Genomic DNA, 26,727 nt, shown 5'->3' on the forward strand with positions numbered 1-26,727 from the left:
GGTTGTTTGTTTGATCAGTCAATTCCATTGTTTAGACACGTGTCTCGAGCCCAGGCCACTCAGTATTACAAAAGTATCGTACTCGGAACATTGCAAATGTCGGTTTCTGCCAACAAATTGTCGTACAGACAGAATAATGGTATTCAGTCAAACTTGTCGTCTAAACTTAGTTAATAATATATCTTATACGAGTTGAAAGACTAATTCACCGAACATATGGGAAAGCTTAATCTCACTAAACAACTGCAGCTAAAAATATTGCCAGCAGACATGTGGCTGCCAGCTTTACAGCCATTATAAAAAATGTAGCAGTTCAACAGTAGCTTGTGCCGTGTTCAGGAATGTAATAATGCCTCCCTATTGCATACCTCGGTGGCTGAACATCACTAAAAACAACACAGATACATACAAAAACTTTATTCTCAGCACAGTACAAATAAATAGTTTTGACGGGAGCCTTCCAGCCGTGACTCTCTGAGACAGATCCAGGGAATGATACACTTATGATAAACTAGCCTAAGAAGATTGGAATAAAAGTCTCTTATTACTATTTACTAGCATGCCACGTCTATGTCATTCACCAAAGAGGACGGTCAAAAATCACTAACTACCAAGCTGACCCAACCCAAGCATCTAGACCTATGGATGAAACAAGTGGATATGATGCTAGAGTACTGAAACTATATATCATCAGCCACCATCACAGACAGATAAACCTTACTTTCTATTATTCTCGGCATAAAAACAGCTAAAACCAGCTCTACAATACTGGCACTTTGTTCCTTCGTCATTAATATGAAAACTAATGTAAAATAATCCCTTTGTACCTCCTAAACACCTATGAATACTTGCCTTGCAGTTCTAATATTTCTTTCTGCATAAGCTCATCCTGGAACAAAGAAGATACAAGAATTAGGAACTGCTTCAAGTAACAAACAAACAAACAACAACAGAAACCATTTATACTGATGGGTGGATAGCAAGTCATGGTCCTAAAATAACTTGCAACTGACCTCTTTTGCACAGAAGAGAACTGAAATTAACCAAAAAAAAAAAAAAATTAATGAGTTTCTCTTATATCAGCAATAATTACTAATACAAAGAGTTCATGACTTTTAAGCACTAATGAGTTACAACAGACTATAAAAGCAACAGAAGGTCACAACAGCAACACCAACCCTTCCCAGCATGCAACAGAGGGTTACAGGTCATTAATAAAATGGTCTAATGAGTCACTACAGAGGCCTGAGAAGTTACAGCTAGGTCACAATACCCACAGCAGCCCTTCCCTGCCAACAACAGACAGCTACAGCCACAGCCACAGCAGCCCTTGCCAGTCCACAACACCCATTCCCCTCCCCCAACAGACAGGTACCTGGCACAACCTACATCAGGAGTCACATTGGATGCTGAAGCTGCCTGGTCCAGCCAGGCCGAGGCCAGGGAGAACTCGTTCATTAAAATGTAGCACTTGGCTATGAAAAGACGATTTTCCTTCCAGCCAGTTGGTCTCAGTTTCTCGGCAGCCATGAAGTGATCCAGCGCTTCTTCATAGGTGGAGGAAGGAACCTCTGCAAACAGTGCCGCAGCCACCCTGCGCTCCAGCCACGACAGCTGTGCCACCTGCCAGCAATGTGACGCAAAATAAGCAAACACAACAAACCAAGAGAATATGATCTGCAATACTTAGCTTTAGCTTTTTAAAGGTTGCCTGCTGAACAAATACATATGCAACCCTTTATACTTCCTCACTCCAGCAGAAACTACAAAGAACTACTAAGGACAAAATAATGCTGGAATATATATTTCTGTTAATTTTGAAAATTTATATATCACATCCCAATAGGTAAACTTAAGCAGAAGAGTAACTCTCCAAACACCATTTCTAAAACAGTCAGTCATACCTCATAACAAAACCGCCCAAGAAGGTGGTGGAGGGTTGAATCTTTGGGTTTGATCTCCAGTGCCTTATCAATATGCACCTTGAACAGCGTCCCATTAAGAATGCGCTCCTTCACATTCAAAAACTCCCCCTTTGCTCCAACCAAAATCCCGTACCACTTGTGAACTTCAGCACTCTCTTCGTCCAGCTCCAGGGCCTGAGCCGCATAGTCGTAGGCTGCAGAGACAGAGGCCATCAGTGATAAGCCACAGACACACAAATAGTTCTGGTAATAACACAGAAAACACAAAACAAAAAAAATTACCTTCAAATATATATGCTTTCTTGCCTTCCGAGTTGCCATGCTTTTCTTCAATACATGACATATTCCTTGTGGCTTTGGCAAGTCTCCACAGAAACTCTGCATTTTGGTGGTACTGAGAAACAGAAGGAAATTGGGTGGCAAGATTGATTTCATCAAAAAAATATAGTTAGTTTAATCACATATCTTTTGTGTACAATGAACCATTCCATTCCACTGAAACTGGTCATGTAATTACTTTAGTTAGAGAAGACATATATAGTATACATACACAGTCATGTTGGCCACCACTCACCACATTTTCCTCATTCTTCAGCAAATTGTAGGCTCGCCTCTGTTCTTCCTGACACCCATCAGTCAGACTGTCTGTCTGTTCCAGAAGGCGACTCAGTGGGTCCCCACTCTCTTCATCCCGGGCTGGTGTTCGCAGCCTCACCTGGCCACTGTCCTCCGGGCTCCCAAACACAATGGCTCCATCACTGATAGATGTGCATTGCTATTGTATTTTTTGTATCAGTGACTAACTTTTTTTTGTGTGTGTGTGTGGGTGGGGGGGCTAGTATATTAAAACCATGTAAAGGTCCAGGAAAGTTCATGGGGTCAAAAACCATTTCTAAAATTTCTTCAGTGTTATACCATGGCAATAAGAAAACTTTGTAATATCAAATAACTGACTGTCATGGTGCCCTTTCCTGAGTTCATGTAAAAGATATATACAATATGCTTAAAAAATACTTTACCTGGTTCTATCACTGTCATACACCCTCACTTTAAAACACATAGAGGCCATGCTGTAAAAACTGACAATAAATAAATATCATTAGCATCATATAATTAAGGACACTGATCCCTACCTCTCATCCGCTGACAAATCAAAGAACTCATCATCATCTTCATCAGGAGAAAAATAATCCGTGTCATTCCCCCGCCCATCAGAGTCAGGCTCGGGTGCCGTCCTGTAGCTGGCAGTGGTGGTGGTGCTGCTGAAGCTGACCGTCTTCCTGAAGCGAGGGGAGCGGGTGCCTATGCAGCGTCCACAGGTGCATGGCCCCTCGTGACCTGCAAGAGTTCAGAGATATTGACAATCATACCAGAAATCAGTGACTAGCTAAAATATCCTCATCAGAAGTTCACAAATGGTAAGAACTATGCCAGGACGTGTAACTAGCTAGCTAAGTCTATCCCTTACCAAAGTTATGAAACATTAACCATTATTCTTATTTTTATTTTTATTATTTTTATTATTATAATTATCATTGAAGCCGATGAAAGGGCATCAGGGGAAAAAAAAAATTATATCGATACAAACGGAGTCCACTCAATGAGCAGAAATGGATATGACAACCAGTGCCTAGCTAGCTGTCTCTGTGCTCTTCAGGTCAATAAGAACCAGTGCATCCACAATATAGTCTACAATTATAACTGAATTCACAAATGGAAAAGTAAAAGTTTATTTGCTTGTTCAGTTTATTTTATGGTATAAGAGACAGCTGTAAGACAAAAAAATTTACACACAACATACCGTAGCTACTGCTGAAATAAAAAGGAGATTAAAAGATGAAGAAGTGTTCCTGTTAGATCTATGTTGCCTTTCTGGAGGCTAGCAGAGGCCATAAGTTAACAATCATGCTTAGAAGTTCTATCAGGGTAATGCTTATGCTTACTTCCCAAATATTGTAATATTGTTGCTAAAACACAATAAACTTACCTGCTTGCACACGAGTCAAGTCTTTCTTCAGCACTTCCAAGATGGAGACGTGCAAGTTTGTAATCTGCTGCACCAGGTGTGTGTGCTCATGGAGGCGGGTGTAGACGTATGCCACACCAGCACCGATGACTATGCCCGTGCCCAAGGCTGCCACCACTGCAACCTGCCAACCACCAAGCCATGAGAGGAAGAACTCTGACATTTTTCATTTTTATGTTTTAGTGAAATCCTTTCCTAGTAGGTATTAAAATTCTCAAAGATAGCATTATGAATATAAAATAAAAAATATTTCAGGCATGTCTAACAGACAAGTGGTTTGATTCAATGCAGAAGTACTTACCTTTGGAGATCAATGGTAAATGATTCTTAAGTAAACTACTAAAGTCTTGATTATATACTGCTCATTGTTACTATTACTAACACTTGTAATACACAAATGATGTTCATGCACTTGTTATATAAGATAATTCAGCTTACCTTAGGGTTGATGTTCACACTGAATGATTTACTGCCACTCATTCCTAATGTGAATATTTCATGCCAGTCTTCAATGAATCAAAATATCTGGAAGCCGTTACCTGAAAAGAATAAAATATTAATATGCAGTATACATACATATGCTGGACTGGACTGGGATATTGTTTAGCAGACCTGTGCAGCATATTTCAGAGACAGAAAATGAACTAATTTATGCTTAAAATATGCTTCTACATGTGGAGATAGGCCTCCCCAGCAATGTCTGCAATAAATTCCCTCTTACTGCTTTCACAACCGTTTTCCAGTGAAAAAACATCTCCACATGGAAAACTCATTATCATCCAGGATGTCTCAATTTTTACATTTATTTTGAAATAACACATGTCCGAGGGGTTCTGTTGTGTGCTGACTTGATTATTAACCTCAAGATCGCAGAAAATTACCTTCCACTGAAAACTTATAGGAACCAGAATTGAATCTACCCATCATACTTTGCCCAGACAGGAACAATTTATGTCTTGAGTAGAGTGCCCAGTTCTGGTAAAAATTCCTCTGGACTGGTCTGGCTTAGTGCACACTCACCACCAGTATTCCCTAACAAACTTCAACAAACCACACCTTAACCTGGCCGGACAACAGCTCGAGACACACAAAACACTGCCACAGGAACACTAGGGGCAGCGGCGGGAGGACAGACTTCAACACTGGCCGCAGAACACTCCCCAAGCACTCCAGCCCGTGTCATCAACCCCGCCTTATATAAGTACACTGTCTGCCTTATATAATTACACTCACTGCCTGCCCTACACTCCCGGCTCAGGTGTGCAGGCGAGGAACACTTGCCATCCCCTTCCACCCGGTGCTGCTGCCTGCCCCCATCAGCTGATCAATGTAAACACCGAACAGCTGTGACGTCATCATCATCGTCATCGCCATTGTCATTATTTTCGTTACTCTCATCATCATTTCCAGCATCATCTTTTTCACTGTCATCTTCATTATCATCATCACTATCTTTATCATTACCATCATCATCATTATCCTCATTATCTTTCCATCATCATCATCATCATTATCATTATCATTATCTTTATTACCGTCATCAATAATCGTCTTTTTCTTCACACTGTTTCTACCACTCGACGCACATGCAGTTCCTATATAACTTTTCTTTTATTTACATTACGTGTTTTTTTTTTTTTTGTTTTTTTTCGCTGTGCCTACTGAACCTATCACAAGTCTAATAAAAACTAACAATGGTGGTAATAATGAAAGTTGAAGTGGCAGCATCTCCAAAGTGTACCTGCTGCCCTCACATTAGCAACCCTTATCACACTGTATTAAAAAAAAAATAAGGATAATATCTATCAAATATACAAATTCAGGGCCACCATTAACTGATCAGAGATAGCAAACGACTGTGGAAATCAGAACCATGGCAACACCACGCTAATAAAAAAAGTAATTTCATAAGCAAATAGAAACAAGTAATGATGATCTAATAAAATACAGAAATCGTTCAACATTTCCAACAAGAACACAAAACAGTTGTATAGAAAATCCTCTCGTGGTTGATCATGATGGTAAAAAAAATCTTCCCACGGTATAGATGATAATTATATACGTGATTTGAAGGCTTAATTGTGTGATAACGGGTTTCCCACGGCAGTGTTCCGTCAGGCCACTGCATCCCTCACCTGCAAACTGGACAGGTGTCACAAGAGGCTCCTACAGGTATCACCGTGTCAGGTAAGGTCAGTAATCAGTATGCTCAGACGCTTCCACCTCTCTCCTCAAGTATTCCCAAGGGCCGAAAAGAAGATCAGTCAGGTTTTAATGACTGTTTGGTTAGGTTCATCGTACAGAGGAACGGTGGCCACCAAACTACCCCTGTCCCCAAAACTCCTACAAAAGCCTTGTCAAATATGTTTCAAAATATGACCCTTAGTAAGTCTCAGGAAGGACAGGCAGCTTCTTCCTCCCCTCTGTGTGGAGGTGTGACTCTCTCAATACACAGATATCATTTTATAGACTCTCTTCCGTGGACCAATCTGTCAAAACTTGCAACAAGTCAAATGCACGCGAGACTGACGATGTGTGTATGGTCAAGGAAGGAAAATAAATATGCATACATCAAAGTTCATGAAAGATAACAGCGATGACTGCATTACAGTATTTGTCTGATCTCGTCATACTTTTCAGGGCTACTGATACATAAGGAACTCCATCACTGAGCCGGAAATATACATGTTTGTAAAAATAATAAGATCTCTATACTCACATTTTGTCCTGTTACCTCCTGTTACTTGTCCTGTAGCCTACAGACGTTTGATTCCAACAGTTAAATGAGGGTTAAATGATGGATAGTCATCTCTTCCATTACCTTACTTTTTTATTGATATGTGTACCATTAACAACAGCTCGCAGTATCGTCCATGCCTGATACATTATATACAGAACACAGCGCAGCACCAGTTGATTAACAATAGTGATTAGGAAATGAAATGAGAGCTTCCGTTATAATCGTCTGCGAGAGATATGGAGATCCATAGTAAAAGATGTACACGATGAGAGAACAGAAACAAAAATCAGTCTGAACTTGATAATGGTCTGAGAAAAAAAAAAGCTATAGTTCATCATGAGCCAAACCATCAGGCACCTCCAAACAGCCTACCGGCGCCATAGGCGAAAACGTAAAAAAAGGAAAAAAATGCGTATGGTTTCTGAAGGATCGTGCGGTTGGCTCGACACTTCCTCATCAATTGATGTCTAAATAGTAAACAGCGGGAAACACACAGCTCTTTGTACTGCCAGGAGGCTTCAAAATAGGTCGTGAGGGAAATCAAAACACATCAGGGTCGCGTTGAGGTCAAGTCGAGGTCCTGGGTCAAGTATGATCGGCTAAGCTGGACGCCGTCTGTCTATCCCACCTGCCGCTGGTCCAGATTGACCCACTCGGGACTGAAGCTGTCAGGGATGAGCTTGGCCACCGTGGTCTTCATGTACTGCTTGCTGGGCATGGCCAAATACACCTCCCAGTCCAGCCCGAACTCCGCCAGGAACTGTCTGCAGGCCCCGCATGGCCCCACGAACCGCTCGCCCATCTCGGCGGTGATGGCGATGGCACGGAATTTCCTGTGTCCGTCGGCCACGGCGCGGCAAATGGCATTCCTCTCGGCGCAGATGGTGAGGCCGTAGGAAATGTTCTCCACGTTGCAGCCTCCAACGATGGTGCCGTCAGGGGTGAGCAGCGCGGCGCCCACACTGAACTTGCTGTAGGGGCTGTAGGAGTTGAGGCGCGCGGCGAGGCTGGCATCGATGAGCTGCTCCACCTCCGCGTCTGGAAGAATGGAATGCGTTATTATCTTTGGCCAATATGTTATTTGCCAACCACTGCATAAGAATGAAAGACCACTAAGATAACCGAGATTTAATTTGGTAAAGCAGAAAGAGGAGATGGAGGAGGAGTGTGTGTGTGTGTGTGTGTGTGTGTGTGTGTGTGTGTAATTCACCACGGCCTGATCACGAGTTGGACTCGCTTTCGCCAGCAGGTATACCCTCCCGACACGAGCAAGTGCATGCTCATTATCTCTACGTACTGCCAGGACCTCACACACCACACACCCCATCCCCCTTGCTCAAGGGGGAACAGTCACCGCTCCTAGTCAACGGAAAGAATCCGGCCTGAGCGGAGCTCGAACCGCCGCCTGTTTGGCTGTGAAGCCTTGCAGCGCGGCGCTCTAGCCTATTTAGCTACCGGAGCGGTGTGTGTGTGTGTGTGTGTGTGTGTGTAAAACTGTGCACACCTTTATCGGAGTCCGGGGCGAATGTTGCAGTAGGCAACAGGTGCAAAATAGTCTTATGTTGTAGCCGGCTAAGAATAGACGCTGCATCTGCCAAGGCTAGCGACATAAACAGTAAACACGCATAGCCTATCCCTGATGTTTTCACGGGCAATCACAATAAATTTTCTCCTTCGCTTTGTTCTCTCATCTTTATTCGACTTTTTCAGGAGATTAATTAAGGAAAACTAGGCTACTTTACAGCAAGCATTTCGTAGGTTGTTTTTATTTACTTTTGATTTATCCTCTTTCCTCCTATTTCTATTTCTTACTCGTCGTCTATCATCTATATTTAACATTGGTGGCTTGTGAACAGTTACTATGCAGCATGCCTTTTATGGGTTGTTTATGCTCACAAGTCATTTATCCCCTTTCTTCCAGTTCCAATTTCTTTTTATTTGTTCTCTGTCATCCATTCTTGACCTCAAAGTGACCTCTTCTGGTAAGCCCTGAGAGAGAGTATGTTATCGGATGCTCAAATTATCTAATACATCCCTTCCTGCATTTAAAGGCGACTAGGTTATCTTAAGACATCCTATCGTAGTCTTTAGGAATGCTCTAATATATCCTTTCCTGTATTTAAAGGTGGCTACATTATCTTAAAACATCATATTTCAATGCTTGGGGATTCTCTAAATTCTAATATATCCCTTTCTGTTGAGAGGCGACGACTATCTTAGAACATCAGATATAAGTGCTTTGGGATGATCTAATTCATCCTTTCTTATATTTAAATGTGAATAGATTATCTTAAAACATCATATATCGGTGTTTAGGGATATTCTAATCATCATGCATCGCCTCCTGTATATAAAGATGACTAAATTATCTTAAAACATCATTTATCGGTGTTTTAGGATATTCTAATAATCTAATGCATCGCCTCCTGTATATAAAGATGACTAAATTATCTTAAAACATCATATATCGGTGTTTTGGGATATACTAATCATCTAATGCATCGCCTCCTGTATACAAAGATGACTAAATTATCTTAAAACATCATATATCGGTGTTTTGGGATATGCTAATCATCTAATGCATCGCCTCCTGTATATAAAGATGACTAAATAATCTTAAAACATCAGATATCAATGTTTTCTCTATAATAGTCAACTGGGAGTCTCTACACAGACAAATGCGCCGTACAAACAGGTTGCATTTACGTTTCTATCTAAAAACCGGCCCTGCTCGACCTTGTTATCCCGCTAGACAAACCAGTTAAAACTCCCTGAGCCACCTGTAATTGCTGGGTTGCGTAATATATAGTAGGCTACCTGAGATGACCTTACTTTTTCCCCTAACTGCGTTCACTCTCAAGGTGTACACAGTTGAGAGAGAGAAAGCAATTAAATGCTCTCTCTCTCTCTCTCTCTCTCTCTCTCTCTCTCTCTCTCTCTCTCTCTCTCCAATACCCGGAAAAGTTTATGCTACACGGAAAAGAGAAGAAGGAATTCGGTTTTCTTTATCCCTGAAGTCAGCATTCTCTCTCTCTCTCTCTCTCTCTCTCTCTCTCTCTCTCTCTCTCTCTCTCTCTCCTCAGTACCCGGAAAAGTTTGTGCTACACGGAAAAGAGAAGAAGGAATTCCGTTTTCTTTATCCCTGTTGTCAGCATCTCTCTCTCTCTCTCTCTCTCTCTCTCTCTCTCTCTCTCTCTCTCTCTCTCTCTCTCTCTCTCTCGTACCTACCCGGAGGCATGTACAGACAGAAAAGAAGCTAAGATACTCAATGTTTTCTCGAGTCTACCTTCACTCAAGAGTACCCGGAGCTCACGGGGATAAAAACAAACTGATATCCCGTTTTTGCCTTCACTGTATCCATAACTTTCGCAGTATTTGTAGAGAGAAAGGAAGATAAGGGAGTCACTATGTTCTGTCTTTATTCTCTACCCGGAAGCTTAATATGTAAGTAGATGGACACGAACTCTGACATTACGTGCTTTTGCCATAACCGCGCCAACAGTTAAGTGAGAGGGCAGTTAAATGTCTCTCTCTCTCTCTCTCTCTCTCTCTCTCTCTCTCTCTCTCTCTCTCTCTGTGTGTGTGTTTTATTATGTGCCCGAGAGTGTACAAAAACATCTAACATTATTTCTCCTCACTTCTCTGTTGTGTAACTTTGCAACAATAAACCATCAATCAATCAATCAATACTTCTGCCATAAACGCTTTTCACCCCCGTAGTTTACCGTAAGAATGAGGAGAGAGGAGACAGTTACTGCTCTCTTTTCTTTCATCCTAGTCAGTAAGTAGGCTACCTAGAAGATTAAAATAACGTTACAGCACAAGGTCGAAACGAAGGACTGAACTATCTAAAACTGGATCTATCTTGACATTTTACTGCATTGTTTCTCTTTATTTTATTTATTAACTGCTATCTTTTCTCCCTAGTCAGTAAGTACCCGGAAGATTGAATAACGTTGCATCATACGGAAGAAACAAAGGAATCAAGTCTCAAAAATTGTATCTATGAACCTTTTACTGCCTTACTTCCTTTCCTTTCCTTATTTACTGCTCTCTTGTCTCCTCAGTAGTAAATATATAAATACCGGAGGATTAAATAAAGTTACGTCATAAGGAGCAAACGAAGGAATCTGTTTTAACATTATACTGCTCTTTACTGTTCCTTACTTTACTTTCCTTAACTTTACTCACCTTTTCACACACACCACTACACACATAAACAATTAAACAAGCTCTAGGGAACGAGGGACAACACGTATATATTCAATCAACCACAAGATTCACAAGTCCACAAAACCACAACCAAAGTTTCTAATTCTCTACACACCTCGATCTCAACTCACAAGTCACAACTCACCTGTCAGTCGCTTCTCCGCCTCGGCCGTGGTGGCGCCGGCGGAGGAGGAAGAGGAGACTTGCTGGGGCGCTGAGCTAGACATGGTTAACACCTGGGAGACGGTCGGCCACCTGCGTTCACAACTACTGCCAGCTCGTCACTGCCCTGCCCCGCCTTCGCCCTTGCTCGCTCACCGCCTCGCGCGAGGTCTCGTATATCCTGTTGAGCTGCCGACCTTATGTGTGTGTGTGTGTGTGTGTGTGTGTGTTGAAGAATATAATTACAGTGACAGTTATTTGCCCCTCTCTCTTCTCAATCTCATATTCTTCCTGGCTATTCTTTCCTAATTTCTTTCATAGGAGTAGAATAAGCGGTCTTTTTTTTTCACTTTGCTGCAATTTAAAAAGTAGTGGGGGGAATCCGGAGCTGCCCTGTGTAGGCCACTCGGCCTCTTGCAGTCTCACTATGTTCATATGTAAAGTGCTCACTAATTTGGGCACTCGCTTATCAAAGTTTAGATGGATTGACGTATATTTGGTTTTGTAACGCCCCGTCAATCAGGTGTCCAAAACAAATCTTTCAAAATCCCACTAATTTCAGGCTTGTCAAAGATTATCCCGCGGCTTTGGTTATCTTCCCGTGGGACTCCCTTGCCCTACTTCCAGGCGTAGCTGTCTCTTTATCCACAAGCGCTTCCGGCTCTCACTACGACCATTTTATCACTTACAAGCCAAGCCACACTCAACGTTAGACCAAGTTTCCGGAGGGCAAGTGGGGGGGGGGGGGGGCTTCCTCACCATAACCCCCTCTTAAATACGGCCGAGGTCCCATCCCACATGAATTATATCTGTTTGTCACTTGATTGTTGCATCCGGTCTCGCTACGAACACTTGGTTGCTTTGGACAATGGCACATGGGAAGAAAGGAGAGGGGAAAGAAGTGAGAGAAGGGGAAAGGGAAGGGAAGGAAGGGAGGGGGAGAAGGGAAAGGTAAAGGTGGGGGAGGGAGGGGAAGGCCAGGGGGGAAGGCAAGGAAGAGGAAGGGAGACGAGAGACAGGGAAGGAGGAAGGAATGGGAGGGGAGGGAAAGGGAAGGGATGGGGAAGGAGGGGAGGGAAAGGAGGATAAGTGAGGGGAGGGTAAGGGAAAGGAAGAGAGGGGAGGGGATGGGACAGGAAGGGAAGGAAGGTAAAGAAAGGGAAGGGATGGGAGGGGAAAGTTTGAAGGTATAGTTGTATGAGAAGACTGTATAAATAGCTATCACATCAGAGGAAATTCTTCATTAAGTCAGTCACGTATTACCGGACTTCCAGCGATAAGGCTGTGTCGTCACCGAATGATTTAATATTTCCCAGAGTGACTCTCTCTCTCTCTCTCTCTCTCTCTCTCTCTCTCTCTCTCTCTCTCTCTCTCTCTTGACATCTTTATAATAGGAAAAAACGTTGCTGGCAATCTTTTAACCTTTTCTTTAGCTCTTGTATACTGCAGGCCTCTCTTTCTCTAAACACACACACACACACACACACACGTTATATGTCCGTGCAGCAACAGGTGACACACATCATCGCCGCGACAGGTAACATACAAGGCAAGCTCCGCGTCTTACCTTACCTGTAATGTGTGTGTGTGTGTGTGAGTCCTGGCATTATGCGGGAACCTGCCCCGGGAGTCTTGGCAGCATTATTTAAGTTACGTAAGGGTACAAAGGGAGTAACTGGGGCCGGATTAATGGAAGGGACAGTAACCTTAGCATTGAGAACTTAAAAAAATATACCTGTTTTGTGCGTTGCGTGCAGAGGAAAGGACAGTAACCTCAGCCTTGGGAACTTAGCATCAAGAAACATGACAGTAACCTCAGCATTAGGAACTCAATCAAAATCTAAACTATAATGGTCGCGAAACCTGGCAGTGCAGAGCTTTAACCGACTGAGCTATCGGAGCGGTTTGTGCGTGTGTGTGTGTGTGTGTGTGTGTGTTTTGCTGACCTGTCCCATGAAATATTCGAGCCTGATTATTCTGGACATGACAGCTTGTGGGAGGGACGGTCATCGGGGAGCAACAGCGGCCGCTGGGGAGACAGGAAGAGGGGATAGGGGACGGGTGACGGGAGTGGAGGGAGAGAGACAAGGGAAAGGAAGGGAGAGTGGGAATGAGTTGAGGAATGAGGGAAGTGAGGAGAATAAAGAAGAAACGATGGTGAGGAAAAGGAAGAGGCTGGACAAAGGAGGGAGGAGATGAGAGAGAAAAAAAGACAGAAGAGAGAAAGAAATTAACAAGACGAATACAGGTTGAAATAGAGAGAGAAGTGAGGAAAATAAAGAAGAAACGATAGTGAGAAGGAAGAAGCTGGACCAAGGAGGGAGAAGATGAGAAAGAAAAAAAAAAGATAAGAGAAATAAATTAACAATAAGACGAATACAGGAAGAAATGGAGAAAGAGAAGTGAGGAAAATAAAGAACAAAACTAGGTGTGGAAGAGGAAGAGGCAATGTGAAGGAGGGAGATTAGGAAGAGAAAACAAACAGGAGATAGAAAAAGAGGAACCACAAGATTAGAACAGAGAGAGGAAAAGCTAAAGGAAAGAAGGGAAGGGAGAACAGGAAGAAAGAGAATTAGTAAAGAAGGAATAAGACCAGAAACAGAAAGACAGGAGAGAGAGGAACCACAAGAATAAAACAGAGAGAGAAAGAGATAAACGGAAGAAGGGAAGGGAGAACAGGAAGAAAGAGAATAAGTAAAGAAAGAATAAGACCGAAACAGAAAGACAGGAGAGAGAGAGGAACCACAAGATTAAAACAGAGAGAGGAAGAACTAAAGGGAAGAAGGGAAGAGAGAAACTGAGTAAAGAAAGAATAAGACCAGAAACAGAAAGACAGGAGAGAGAGGAACCACAATTAAGATGAACACAAGGAAAGAGACAGAATTTAAAGGGAGGAGGAAGGGAGGTAACAATGAAGTGAGGCTGCTCTGGGAGGGAGACAAAGTGGCCCTGGGAGGTGGGAAAGGCCAGGATGAAGGGGTAAATAGGTAAGCTGATCAGCACATCCTCTGCACATCCCATCTCTCTAACAGGGCGCCTCCAACCTCCCTGAGACCTTGTAACCTCACCCTCGAAAAAATTGAGGTTGAGTAAGATAGATAGATATAGATAGATAGACATATAGATAGATGAATATAGATATAGATAGATAGATAGAGTTAATTCGTCCTCCCTGTTCCCATGTCCTTTAAAATTAAACAATAATAATAATGATACTAAATACTACTACTACAACTACTACAATTACTGCTACTAAACAAGCACAAAGAAAATCAAGACACACAGCAGCAAGTTCTCTTAAAACAACAGCAAAAAATAAACTAGTAAATGTATAGTCATAATAATCTTCTTAAAATTCCTCAGTATAAAATTTAATGTAACCTACCCCAAAAAAAAAAAAAAAAAAAAAAAACTACCCCCCCCCCCCCCCCACACCTACACATACTTATCTTCCTATTAAGTTAAATTACACACTATTTGCCAAGTGTGTTCTCTCTCCCTTCCCTCAGCAGCTGTAATCCCTCCTCCTTTACATCCATCTCCACCCACAAGCTTTACCTCCCCCGACACACAATTGCAGTTCTTCCTCGTTTCCTTCCATTGCTTACAACCAGCTCTCTTCTCTTGCTCCTCTCTCTCTCTTTTGTATTTCTTGCCTCGCTCATCACTCATTCCCCAAGTTCATTTCTCATCTGTCTCCCCTTTACATGCAATTACGAGTGTGGGAAATAACCAAATCATTCATACGGACTAACAGATTTTTTGCTGTAATACTTTAAGGAAAATTTCAATCAGTGGTGTGGACTAACATATTTTTGATGTAACACTTTGAGGAAAATTTTAATCAGTGGTACAGACTCATGGATTTTTCTTTTAATATTATGAGAAAATTTGTAGTCAATGGTCAACGTCAGAGCTTGATGTACCGAGGAATCATTAGTCAAACTCCATGCTGGCCTTTGTACCGTCATTTTATTAACAAACACATATCAATATTTCTCACAGGGAATTGATATCAAGAGGCGTATTGGACTTTTAAATACTAGACGCGGAAATGACTTAAGACTACAAGGAGCTCCTATGGCTAGTCCAGTACTTCACCACCAGGAACAAGCTGTAAAGGAAGACATAAGAGGGAGGTATTAATGATGGGCACAGAATAATGTGTACTTTGCAATTGTAAGTAAAATAAAGTACAGTTGACCCTCTATTTAATGCAAGATAAGGACGAGAGAAATTCAAGCAAAATAGAGGTGTTATTTTAATGAGATTTATAACTTAGGGACTGGTAGGACATTTTTTGTTTTGTATGTGTGAAGGAGTCAGTTCAAGGGCACATTATAAGGAAATCCCTAAAATAAAGCACACTAAATGAAGGGTCTACTGTATATATATCCTTCACTCACACTCTTCCATCCCTCTTATAGATGATCTGCATGGATTCTCAAGTTAGCATTAGTGTTGAAGGACGTCAGTGGTGTGGCCCCTTCAGTGTTTATTCCGTTGCCTTTCTGTTATTTTGGCCATGTTAATTTTATCGGCAACATAATAATGTGGTAACCTGGATGTCACATTGGGTCTGTGCCCCGGCATAATGGGTTATTTCCCGCCACAGGATCAATGGCTAATGTGACGGAGATGAGCACCGAGGCCATGCACAGCTTTGGCATATGGCCCAAACTTTGCCTTTTCTTTACCTATTCATTATGAGTAGCTTAGGGGGAAGTATCTCCAAGCATTTTTCTAAGTATCTCTAAGCAAAATTAATAGTTCTTTCAGCATCTGTACGGCTTTTGTGGGCGCAGAATGATAAAAGATATATGAATTAGTGTTTTGTTTTGCTCTTGGCCTGCCATCTTTACCATCAAAAAGAAAAAATATAAAGGGATATATAGGAAATTGTTAGAGGATGGAAGGCATAACCCATACTCAACAAAGGGGATATAGTTAAAATATAAACACAAAATGAAAAGGAAAGGGGTAATCTGATGAATGTTTATGCTATTGCGATGAAATGGTGACCCAGCAAGTGTCCTAAACGCCCATCCCTCTCATTGATATGTCTGCTTCACTCTGTTACTGTATATACATGCCTTATCATTACTGTAGAGAAAACACTGATAAAGTTTCTTTAGACTGCACATGTGAAAACTGCCCACTTATTCTATTTTCTATTCCCTGTTTAGTTATGAAAATAAAACCATGTAGTGAGTCTGAGATGTGAAGATAATTATTGGTGCGCAACACAGGTGTGAATGGAATACTTAGATGACTTATAGTGACAGCGGCGGGGCCAACATATGACTGTGAAGTTGGACTGTTGTGCAGGAATGTATTATTCTTCGAGGTACAGGTCACGGCTTACTCTTCTCTTGGCTACTGATGCTTCACAAATAGATTCTTCACTTATATAGACAAACAGATGCTCTACCTCCCTTGAAGATGTAATACATGAGTCAGGGTTTTCTTGAGTTTCTTTGCTTCCTAAGTGGCCATCAGCAAACATAACACATGTTGCTTAAGTGACAAATAGATCAAAGAGGGTGAGGCATGGAATGAAACTAGAATGCAGAAGTCTGACGCATAAAGATTAACAGGGTATTATTATATTATTATTATCATCAAAAATAAGGTAAGGTGGGTGTATACGATATAGCTGTACGCAGCTGTGGTGCTCATCTCTGTTCTGTTAGCCCTTTGAGCCTGTGGATATGGGCCAATGTGAAATCCGGGATTACCACATTTACCTTCCCCAGGTTTCCTCAGATATCTATTTACTGACCAGCCCGAAAATGTGGATGAGCAGCTGGGTGAGATGCACACTAAATGCCCGGGCCGGGATTCGAACCCGAGCCTGTAGAGTAGCAGACAGGCATGCTGACCACTAGGCCATGGAGGCGTATTATTATTATTGAGATCTATGAAAGGGTATATGGGGAAAAAACAATATAGTGAGGGATAGACCACAATCAGACAATCCCTTAAAAACCACAGTCTTTTTCACAGGTGAGGTGCTGACCATAGTTATGTGATTGCCATTGAGCAGGATCTGGTCGAGCTGGGTGATCCTCCGTCCCTCGGGGGTGGACTCGTACTCCGTCACATCCTCCAGCACCATGTTCACGAAGTCATCGAAGCCAAGCAGTGTCCCGACGATCTCCTTGTCGCTCTTCATGATGATGTGGATGCGGGAGCCAATGCACTTGTCCACCAGCTCTGTGTGGGGCAAAGGGGAAGAGTTTTATCAGTGTATGATGGGTGGAGAGGCACATCCTTGAATCACCACAGTTGTTAAGGAGAGGAAAGGAATAGGTACTGGGTTATGGCCATGTGTTATATGAGCTGATGCTTCTGTCCACCAGCTCTGTGTGTTGGGTAGAAACTGATTTCTTTGCAAAATAATATCTATCATATATGAAAATCACAGGACATTATGACTCTGGATATATAATAAACTTGAAAGAACATCAACTTCAGATTTCCTTTTTATGTGCATTTATGTACTTTTGCTGATCTCTTTATTTGCTGCCTAGTAAGGAAGAGTTTACCCTTGAAAAGGTTACGCCTCTGAGAGCTTCCTCTGTAGGAATGGATTTCCTGGAGTTAGATTTATATAAGGTATTAATTACTGATAGTAACCGACTTGGTCGGGCTAAGTAACCATTTGGCTGGGTTAGGTTACTGTCTTCAAGGTTATGCAAAGTATTAGTTATCTTAAAATAGGGTGTTAATAAATTCCATTAATTCTGCCCCACCCTGAACTCCTGGTAAATTTTCAGAATTACACCCATCTTGATATGGCAGTGAAGTCCACCACCGAAACATGTTTCCCTCTCTGCTGCATTCCCTTGGTAACAGACCCTCACCTTAACCTAATTCCTGTAAACATAGGATCCTACCGTCACGAAAACAGGTACTGTAGCTATAGCTGCTAAAATACTAACATATAACTGCTTAATTAGTTGTTCTAACTCAGGATTGAGTAATTTGAAGCTGAAACAGCTATCACAGACGAAGAGCAACAATAAGGGAATACTACAGACTGAAGATTAAAGATATATTATTCAATTCACCCACTCCTTAAAAGACGTGAATTATCCTTTGGGACACATAATGACAGCAGTGACATGTTGCCTGAAATAGAGATTGATAGATGACATGATCCCAGAATCAAAGGTTAATTAGTAAAGTGCTGCCTGTGAGTAAGGTTAATTAGTAGTGCTACCTGAGAGTAAGGTCAATCAAACTTGCTGCCTGAACGATAAGTGAATCAGTGACCTGCTGCCTGAAGGAGAAATGCATTATTGACTTGCTGCCTGAGGTCAATAAGTTCCCCGTTGCCTGAAAGAAAGGTTAATTAGTGATCCAACACCTGATGGAGAGGTAAAAACGTAAATATTACCGAGCGGCAAGAGGGTTGAAGGGTTGGGAGCAGCCATGCCTGTCTGATGATGACGATGACTCCCGTAAACAAAGATGCTGTAGCCAATATCTAAGTGACTTTAAGGAAAAAGAAAAAACCTAAACCGAATGGGGGTCAGAAAAAGAAGTAAAAGTATAATAATAGGAAGGAAAAAGAGGGGAAAAAGAGTCTATGGGAAGATAAAACACAGTATTGGTGGATGCCGTTACAAAAGCTGAATATCCTTTAAAATTATTGTTATTACTACTACGTGAATGTAAAAAGAAAGAAGAAAGAAACCTAAAAGAAGATTGGAGAGGAAATGAAAGGATAATAAAGGGAAGGAAAAGGAAACGAAAGAGAGATCACGGTAAGAGGAAAGGGTGGGAGGGTGCCGTTACAAAGGCTTATTATACTAATACTCCAACTACTACTACTACTACTACTACTACTACTACTACTACTACTACTACTACTACTACTACTACTACTACTACTACTACTACTTTTACCATTTCGGTGTTAGTAACGTAATGGTAGAGAAAACATGAAAAATCGTCTGTCTTCTTTTTGCTAATCCTAGTGTTATTATTCCTTTAAATGGTATGAAAGTCGTATATGACATGTAGTTTTGTTATATTTGGAAGCTAAATCACTCTAAAAGGTTATAAATACCTCCAAATATTGAGTAGAGGATTCAAACAAGGGTCTGGTAACAATGGAAGCCCTCGCCCTCCCTGTCATTAGCGTTGTCAGATGTACGAAGACTACCTAAACCATACAAGATTTTGTGTACGGAGATTTGACTTTGTTTATAGTGACTTTTATTAGTTTTCTTCTTCCTTCTCACCCTTTTTTTTAATATCTGAGCTGTTTTGTGTCTGGATGCAAGACTCTTTGATTCTTGTTTGTTCTTTAGCCTCTCCGTCTAGTGTTAATTCATTCGTTCTCCTTATCTTTCATTCTGTCATTTCTCAGTTCCTATCTTTCTTCTGTTCTCTCAGTTCCTCTCTCTCATTCTTGCTCCTCCTAGTTCCCCTCCTTCGTATTCATGTTTTCTCCATTTCCTCTTTCTTACATATCTCTTCTGTTTCTTCCACCTTTCCAGTTTTGTTCTGATTTTTCCTCCTGCCGGTTCTTCTCTTCCATACTTCTTCCAGTTCTCTCATTCTTCCTCCTTCCAGTTACTCTCCAGTTCGTATTGCTATCAGTTCCTCTTTTATTCTTTTTCCTCCCAGTTTCTCTCATTTTTTATCCTCCCGCTACTCCGATTACTTCTCTTCCCATTATTGCTCCTCCTAGATCTTCTCATTCGTTTCGAGGCGTTGGCTGAGTGGTTAGCGTGCCGGCGCCGCGTCCAGGAAGAGGAGGGTTCGAGTCCCGCCCACTGTCACGAGTTGGGATTTTTGAGTCACCGCCAAGTGGCCTAAGACTACCCACATGCTGTCCTAACAACCGAGCACCTATCACCCCGGGCTCTAGATTCTTTCTGTAAGGAGAGGGTCAAAGATGAGCTCCGGGGGGCAGCATGAGCCAAGCAAGATGGCGCTACTATAAATACTTGCCTGCGCCATAACGAGCTGGGGCTGACTATCTGGCCCCACCAAGAAAGTCTACCGCGGTGCTATAGGCGGAAACGTAAGAAAAAATAATCATGTTTTTTTTTTATCTTTCCTCTGAATGCTTAACTCTTTGGTCCTCGTATAACTCTGAGTCAAGTCATCTGCCATTCATTCTCACTCCTCCTCTCATTCTTTCTCCTCCTAGTACTCTTTAATTCTTTCTCCTTTCAGTTTCTCCTTGTTCCTCCATTATGTACTACCTGGGTGTTGGGATCGATGGCATGTTCCTCCCTTCTCCTTTGTTGTTTACCAGCAACAATAAACTACCAATCAATCAATCAATCCTTTCATATTTTCCCTCCTTCCAGTCCTTCTCCCATTCATGAAAGAAGGAAGAGGAAGACAACTGAGGAGTACGACAATGAATAGCCTTTACGAGTCTCCCTGGCACCACTGCACCTCCCTAGTAAGCGTGCCAGACCGAGACCAAGGAGTGTCATGGCGTGTTTGTTGTCACTGATCAATTTGTGAAGGAACGATGTAACGGGCAGCACAGGCGCGGCGGTAGGCCATGGAGCACCTCAGCGACGACTCCTCGGACCCAGACACTCCCGAGGCCTTCAAGAGCGGTGAGTACAAGCTAAAAACGAGGCGCTGGGGCGGGTAATTACAGCCCTGGCCAGCACCCCTTTGAACTGTCATTTTCCCTCTCTTCTCCTTCTTCCTCTTCCCTTGTTTCGGCGCGGGTGTTTTCCGTTGAGTATCTGCGCCATGTATTTCCTTTCCTTTGGGGTGGTTTCTATATGGTTTCTATGGGTGTTTAACGGCTTGTGAGCGAGAAAACTGCATTGCTGTGTCTGTCTGAGGAGTTGACGGGCGTTTAAAAATGATGCCTGGAGCTTCACTTTGTTTTCGGGGCTGTACGGGAAGGTGTTGCCGCCCCCCTCGTTATTGTAGTGGAGGTGCAGTTGTGAGGTGGTGTAGTCGTTATTTGGGGTGAGATTCGAAGGGGGAGGGGGTGTGGCTGGGGTGTAATGGTGTGTGCTTTGGGGTGATGTGATGCTCTGGCCTCTGCAGCAGCTCCTCTTGATGTGAATGTCTCTGCACAGTGTTTATATTTACCTCGTGTTTCTTTGCTCCCATATCTGAAACCCTTATATGTGCTGGAATTCAAAGGGAGAGGGGTGTACTGTGGGGTGGTGTGATGCTCTGGCCTCTGTGGCAGCTCCTCTTGATGTGAAGGTCTCTGCACAGTGTTTATGTTTCCCTGAGCTTCTTTCATAACCCATACCTGAAAGTCCATTAAGGTAGCATTGCCTTGTTGTACTCAGTGATGGCACTCAGGAATGGTAACAAGTATAACAACTCCTAAACTATAGACCCTTTATTTGAACAAACTTGGGGATCAGGGGGGAGGCATAGCTATGAAACTGTTTAGTAATATATTTTTGTCGGAATTCCACGTAGTTTTTGTCTGGGTCGACTACAGTATACTGACCAAAGTCTTTGAACATTACCCATAAACATGCATAGTCCTAAGCTTAGTAAATAGTTTTGTTACAATATATAGCAGTGTAGCCTTGTATGGAGTCAAAGAGCCAAGTATGAAACCGAAAAATGTATACAGTAATTTATTTCTGCAGAAGTTGTGGTAATAGTGTGGTAATAGTTTATGCGTCAGAAGCATAAGTAGATAATTGGAATTTCCTCACTGGAAAAGTTGAACATTTTATAGTGGAAAGTAACTTTTTGTTGCTGGCATACAGTAATATTCTTGGTTATCTCTGTATGTGTGTGTGCAACTGCCTGACTTGGGATGGAAATTTACACGACTGTGGTTTGTCAGTCTGTTTTTTACTGGAAAGAATGACTGACAGGTGAGGATCTTAAAGAGGAAAGGACTGCCCCACTTTTGTTTTTGTTGAGTATAAAGTAAACTGTTTTTGCATCAATTTTATTTAGGACCTTTTTTGTATCCAACACTGCACCACCTGAATGAACTGTTCAAATTAAACCTTGTTAGTTTTTTTTATCTAATGGTTTGTTTCATTATAAGTTTGACTTCTTGAAAATTTGAGTTTGTCTGAGGGTGTGGAAAAATAAAGTAGTATATGCAGTTATGTTCTCACCTGAAATTCTGGGTGGATGGCTTGTAAGAAAATAAAAATGGTTAGGCTGAAAAGTGTTCGTGTTTGGGTCAACTGGAAAGAGGGAGGGAGGGAAGCAGGGAGGGAGAGAGGTGGGAGTGAAGGGAGAGACTAAGGCAGGAGTGAGGGGGGGAGATTGAGGCCAGGAAGTAAGCTAGAGGTTGATAGGTATATATATATATAGGCAGTTTTGTTGATGGATAGATAAGGAAAAAAAGTATGTTGGTAGGTGGTATATAGGACGGTAGGTCACTTTGTTAGTCCTATTAGTAAGGAAGCTTATGTGATTTTTCTGAGTAATGACCAATAGTAATTGTTTGGGTTGGGTTAGGGGTGAGTTAAGTTAGGGTAGGGTTATATTAGGCTAGTTAAGCTCAAAATATCTTGAAACACAGGATAGATGGCAACTTATAGTATAAATCAACAAAGAAAGAGATCACTCAGTAGCTAATAAGCCTCATTACTGAGGAAGTACATGAATATGATGGTAACTTACACGGTACCTCCCGTCACATACCACAAACCAATCCTAGATCCCACAGTACCCTAGAAATTCACAGTCGATACAGAAAAAAAACTAGCACAATACTCCGGGACAGAGTACTCCAACGCGATCCTTTGATAGGTAGGAGCAAGTCTTAGAACCGTCACAGCAGCGGTGCCTCCTACCCACACCGTGGCCACGTCACAATGAAGCCGACCCGTAATGAATTTGCCCCGACTACACTTTCTTACATACGAAAGAAAGGATTCGAACGCAAACAGTGGATTCGAACTCAACAGAAACATCACACAACCCGGGCAGGGCGAATGAACCACCCTTCCCTCAAATACCGTTGACCATTAGCGTCCTTAACGATACAGTTAAGTAGTGTTAAAGATCTCTTCACACACATGGCATCCAGAAATTTATTATAAAAATCAACATAGGAAGACCTCACTTTGTATATTAGTCTCATAAGTAAGGAAGCATTATATTATTTTACTGACTCAAAGACAGTTGTTAGGTTCGGTTAAATTTAGCAGTTAAGACCAGGTATAGTGAGGGAGAACAGGTAAGGAAGGAAAAAACGAGAGAGAGAGAGAGAGAGAGAGAGAGAGAGAGAGAGAGAGAGAGAGAGAGAGAGAGAGAGAGAGAGAGAGAGAGAGAGAGAGAGAGAGAAGGGGGGGGAGGTAGGAAGGTAAGGTAGGGAGAGAGTGATAAGAGGGAAGGTATTGGAAGTTATAGAGGAGGAGGAGGAGGGAAAGGGAGATATGGAGGAATCTACTGGAGGGAGGATGGAGGAGCTCACTGGGTCAAGCGTAGATCTGACTGTTTGTTGAGCCCTTTCCTCCTCCTCCAACCTGACACAGTAGCTACGGAATAGGGATTTTGTATCAGTTTTTCATTTTTATTTTTAGATATTTTTCATTATTGTATTTACGTGATTGCTAGATTGTTGTTGTTCGTATCATATTGTTATTACTTTGTGTCCTTATTTGGGTGGAAAGAGAAGTCTGTTTTTTTTATATACCTCTGATGTGAAGGTGAAAAAAATGTGTGATGGTGGTGGTGGTGATGGTTGGCATGAGGTATGAGAGGAGGTATGTTTGGTATGACCGCCATCACCACCACCACCTTTGTCATCATCACCACCACCACCACCACCGCCAGTCAACCCCTCTCTCTCCTCTTCCTCTTCCTCCATTTCTTCCCTTTCTCATTCATTTTTCTCTTTCCTTCTACTCTTTCTTCTTCTTCTTCTTCGCCTACGCCATCACCTTCGTCTTCCTCCTCCTCCTCCTCCTCCTCCTCCTCCTCCTCCTCCTTCTACAAGCCTAAAGATTCTGAACCTTTGGGCAAATTATTCCATAGTCTCGAGAGGAGGAGGAGAAGAAGGAGGAGGAAGAAAAGTCTTACTAATAGGTCAGTAGAGAAGAGCGAGGAGGAGGGGGAGGAGGAGGAGGTTCTGAAGTAGTAGTAATCATGGGAGGTCATCAGTTAAGGTCATCATTCAGTCCCTTCCCTACATGACCTTTGACCCTCACTTTACCGCCGTGTCACCTGCAACTATAATCATACCTGTGCACACTAGCGTCATGTAGGGAGATGGAGGTGTGAGGGGAGGAGGGAAGAACATTTTCACGCCCTTCACCCTTCCTTCCTCACTATTTCCTTCGTTTCTCAATCCTTCAGTTTGTCTATTTAATCCTTTTTCTCAGACGCTATCGGCTCTCAAAACACACATTTCCAAAGGCCACAGGAGTTTAGTCGGTTTCTCACGAGTGTTTTTTTACGTTCATAGTTTAGAAGCCTTGTACAGGTGTGTGTGTGTGTGTGTGTGTGTGTGTGTGTGTAACACATTTTCAAAGGCCACAGAGTGTGTGTGTGTGTGTGTTCTCACGAGTGTTTTTACGTACACAGGTGCGACAGGTGTGCAGTCAGTGGGCTCATAAAACTATACCCATTGAAACACTCATAACACACATTTTCAAAGGCCACAGAGGAGTTTAGTCGGTTTCTCATGAGTGTTTTTTACGTTCATAGTTTAGAAGCCTTGTCAGAGTATAAATAAGCTCATAAAACTACCCACTGAAACACCCATAACCTCTATGAAAGCCTGTTTACCCACAATTCTCTTCTATAAGTCAGACTCGTTTGATTTAAATTCCTCTTTTCCACTTTCTTTCTCCTCTAATATATATGCAGTAATTTATTTAGCATCTTTTTCACTCGTTTATAAAGGAAGAGAATTCTGAGTAGATGTTCTTATATCCTTCCTTTAGCTCCTGGTCTGTTTTCCTCTACCTTCAAGACATATCATATACTTGTGGAATATATACTTAGACGTTATTATCATTGTTTTATGTTCTTGTTTTGTCTGGTGTGTTGTGGAGATATAGTGTGACGTGTGTGTGTGTGTGTGTGTGTGTGTGTGTGTGTGTGTGTGTGTGTGTGTGTCAGGGAGGAGTTGATTAAGGCTACCTATTGATATGTACAGGTGTGTGTGTGTGTGTGTGTGTGTGTGTGTGTGTGTGTGTGTGTGTGTGTGTGTGTGTGTGTGTGTGTGTGTGTGTGTGTGTGTGTGTGTGTACGCCAACGGTTACAGGTACACAGGTGCGACAGGTGTGCAGTCAGTTAATGGACAGACTTACCTGGCGCCAGATGGAGTCATGTAAAGCTTGGCAATGTTCCTAGTTTTTTCGTACCTTTTTTTCTTTCTCTCTCTCTCTCTCTCTCTCTCTCTCTCTCTCTCTCTCTCTCTCTCTCTCTCTCTCTCTCTCTCTCTCTCTCATTAAGTGGACCATGCTCCGTGTTTATACGTCTGATTACAATACTGACGCCGGGATTTACGAGCGGGCGACAGGTGGGTGACAGCGGCGGATCACGGGCGGCCGGCGTCGTGGGGGCTTGATGGCGGTGTAGCGAGACGCGTAATTGCGGTGAGGCTACATGAAAAAAAAGTTTGGTAACGGGCCACTTGCTGTAACGTTGTCGTGGCGCGTGTGTGTTTTGTCTTGTTGAGTGTTGTGTTGCCGCTGTGTTGCCATGCGTTGCCGTGTTTCGTGCCCCGCGGCGTGTGGGGCCATTGGTCTCACCTGGCCTGGCCCTGATGAGGCACAGGTTAAATTATTCACCTTTAATGTGTCGGCTCACCTGGCGACAACCACAGGCAGCAGCAGCAGCAGCGGCGACGGCGCCCCCAGAGGCTGGCACTCAGTCCGCGGCGCCCCCGGGACCTCAGAGCCCGCGGGAGCAGAGAGGGTGATGCTGATAAGGGCGGCAAGGGGAGGCGGGGCGGGGCGGGGCGGGGCGCGTGGTGAGAAGGGTGAGTTTCGTGAGGTGATCACTGGGGCCTTCTCCCGCCCCTGCCTGTCCCTCAGGCCCACGTCCCCACCTGGCCCCCGTCCCGCCTCATGCTCCGGGTGGGGGGTGGCGAGGAACGGCAGCAGCAGCAGCAGCAGACACTGAGGCAGGGCAAGCAGCTGTCTTCAGTATGTTACTGACTTGTGTCGGAGCGGGACCGATGCGCGCGGCCGCCACTCGCTCCTTCAGTTTAGGTTAGTCTGGCGGCGAGCCCTGGTGGACGTGTTGTGTCGAGGGGCGAGTGTAGATGACAGGGACGTGTAGGCGTATGTGGCGGGGCGCGAGGCGGCTCGGAGGCTGCCATCATGCCCTGTGTGTTGGTGGCGGTGGTGGTAGTGTTGTGTTGAGGTGTCACGCTGCCTGCTGCCGTTGTGGTAGTGGTGGTGGTGTTGATGGTGGTTGTGGTGGTGGTGGTGTGTTTGTGTGTGTGTGTGTGTGTGTGTGTGTGTGTGTGTGTGTGTGTCTCGGGGGGCGGGGTAGGGCTGCCAGTGCATGCCGCCCTAACCCTGCCGTGCCCGGCATGGCACCAGGGTTTGGGTGCCCCGCGGCGGACAGCCTGGCACCCGGCGCTGACGCGTGTGGTGGCGGCGCCGCACAGCACGAGGTGCCCGTCAGCGAGGGCGCGGATGAACACCCATGACTGTTCTTGCCCCAGCGGTGTGGCTCCGTGGTGGCGGCGTACAGACGTGCCGCTGGGGTGAGTT

The 26,727-nt window shown here is 43.3% G+C and overlaps 4 protein-coding genes across 14 annotated transcripts in view; 1 reads left to right on the forward strand and 3 right to left on the reverse strand.

The window, feature by feature from the left end:
* Positions 1-402: 402 nt before the first annotated feature.
* Positions 403-5,317, reverse strand: LOC127006769 (regulator of microtubule dynamics protein 1-like). Of its 3 annotated transcripts, none has more exons than XM_050877060.1 (9): positions 5,185-5,317; positions 4,390-4,490; positions 3,913-4,075; positions 3,059-3,263; positions 2,500-2,683; positions 2,208-2,319; positions 1,905-2,119; positions 1,376-1,623; positions 403-889 (listed from the first exon to the last, which is right to left on the reverse strand). In XM_050877060.1, the coding sequence occupies exons 2-9, from the start codon at positions 4,429-4,431 to the stop codon at positions 862-864; spliced, it is 1,197 nt and encodes a 398-aa protein (XP_050733017.1). In that variant the 5' UTR covers positions 4,432-4,490; positions 5,185-5,317; the 3' UTR covers positions 403-861. The 3 variants fall into 3 exon arrangements, with proteins under 3 accessions (XP_050733017.1, XP_050733015.1, XP_050733016.1); XM_050877058.1 differs by having other exon boundaries at positions 1,390-1,623; positions 5,185-5,316; XM_050877059.1 differs by lacking the exon at positions 5,185-5,317 and adding an exon at positions 5,008-5,166 and having other exon boundaries at positions 1,390-1,623.
* A 1,442-nt stretch (positions 5,318-6,759) lies between these two features.
* LOC127006772 (cytidine deaminase-like) lies at positions 6,760-11,464 on the reverse strand. 2 transcript variants are annotated; one of them, XM_050877076.1, is made up of 2 exons: positions 11,049-11,464; positions 6,760-7,729 (listed from the first exon to the last, which is right to left on the reverse strand). In XM_050877076.1, the coding sequence occupies exons 1-2, from the start codon at positions 11,128-11,130 to the stop codon at positions 7,311-7,313; spliced, it is 501 nt and encodes a 166-aa protein (XP_050733033.1). In that variant the 5' UTR covers positions 11,131-11,464; the 3' UTR covers positions 6,760-7,310. The 2 variants fall into 2 exon arrangements, with proteins under 2 accessions (XP_050733033.1, XP_050733032.1); XM_050877075.1 differs by lacking the exon at positions 11,049-11,464 and adding an exon at positions 8,196-8,328.
* Positions 11,465-15,018: 3,554 nt separating this feature from the next.
* Positions 15,019-18,569, reverse strand: LOC127006859 (U6 snRNA-associated Sm-like protein LSm5). The gene is made up of 3 exons (XM_050877210.1): positions 18,468-18,569; positions 17,085-17,281; positions 15,019-15,179 (listed from the first exon to the last, which is right to left on the reverse strand). Exons 1-3 carry the CDS (start codon positions 18,502-18,504, stop codon positions 15,150-15,152), a joined length of 264 nt encoding a protein of 87 aa, XP_050733167.1. The 5' UTR covers positions 18,505-18,569; the 3' UTR covers positions 15,019-15,149.
* A 1,941-nt stretch (positions 18,570-20,510) lies between these two features.
* Positions 20,511-26,727, forward strand: part of LOC127006773 (triple functional domain protein-like) — a 328,876-nt gene continuing 322,659 nt past the window's right edge. For 6 of the 8 annotated variants that reach the window (XM_050877079.1, XM_050877085.1, XM_050877077.1 and 3 more), the window contains exon 1: positions 20,511-20,658. In XM_050877079.1, the coding sequence (XP_050733036.1) occupies positions 20,601-20,658 (58 nt within the window). In that variant the 5' untranslated portion in view covers positions 20,511-20,600. Of the gene's footprint in view, positions 20,659-26,116; positions 26,218-26,727 lie in introns of those variants that run through there. The other 2 variants (XM_050877080.1, XM_050877081.1) reach the window with 2 other exon arrangements.

Source organism: Eriocheir sinensis, chromosome 33, assembly GCF_024679095.1.
Source record: "Eriocheir sinensis breed Jianghai 21 chromosome 33, ASM2467909v1, whole genome shotgun sequence".
Classification (NCBI taxonomy): domain Eukaryota; kingdom Metazoa; phylum Arthropoda; class Malacostraca; order Decapoda; family Varunidae; genus Eriocheir; species Eriocheir sinensis.

What these genes read in the sequence shown, in the direction of transcription:
- LOC127006772 (XM_050877075.1), bottom strand. Translation starts at nt 8,301, where the DNA reads ATGTCGCTAGCCTTGGCAGATGCAGCGTCTATTCTTAGCCGGCTACAA. An exon ending in CGCCCCGGACTCCGATAAAG is followed by an intron (nt 7,730 to 8,195) that starts GTGTGCACAGTT and finishes CCATTCTTCCAG; the next exon opens with ACGCGGAGGTGGAGCAGCTC.
- LOC127006859 (XM_050877210.1), bottom strand. Translation starts at nt 18,504, where the DNA reads ATGGCTGCTCCCAACCCTTCAACCCTCTTGCCGCTCG. An exon ending in TTCAACCCTCTTGCCGCTCG is followed by an intron (nt 17,282 to 18,467) that starts GTAATATTTACG and finishes TGCCCCACACAG; the next exon opens with AGCTGGTGGACAAGTGCATT. An exon ending in ATGGCAATCACATAACTATG is followed by an intron (nt 15,180 to 17,084) that starts GTCAGCACCTCA and finishes CTTCCTTTACAG; the next exon opens with CTTGTTCCTGGTGGTGAAGT.
- LOC127006769 (XM_050877058.1), bottom strand. Translation starts at nt 4,431, where the DNA reads ATGAGTGGCAGTAAATCATTCAGTGTGAACATCAACCCTAAG. An exon ending in CTTGACTCGTGTGCAAGCAG is followed by an intron (nt 3,264 to 3,912) that starts GTAAGTTTATTG and finishes GAACTCTTGCAG; the next exon opens with GTCACGAGGGGCCATGCACC. An exon ending in TTGGGCGGTTTTGTTATGAG is followed by an intron (nt 1,624 to 1,904) that starts GTATGACTGACT and finishes CATTGCTGGCAG; the next exon opens with GTGGCACAGCTGTCGTGGCT.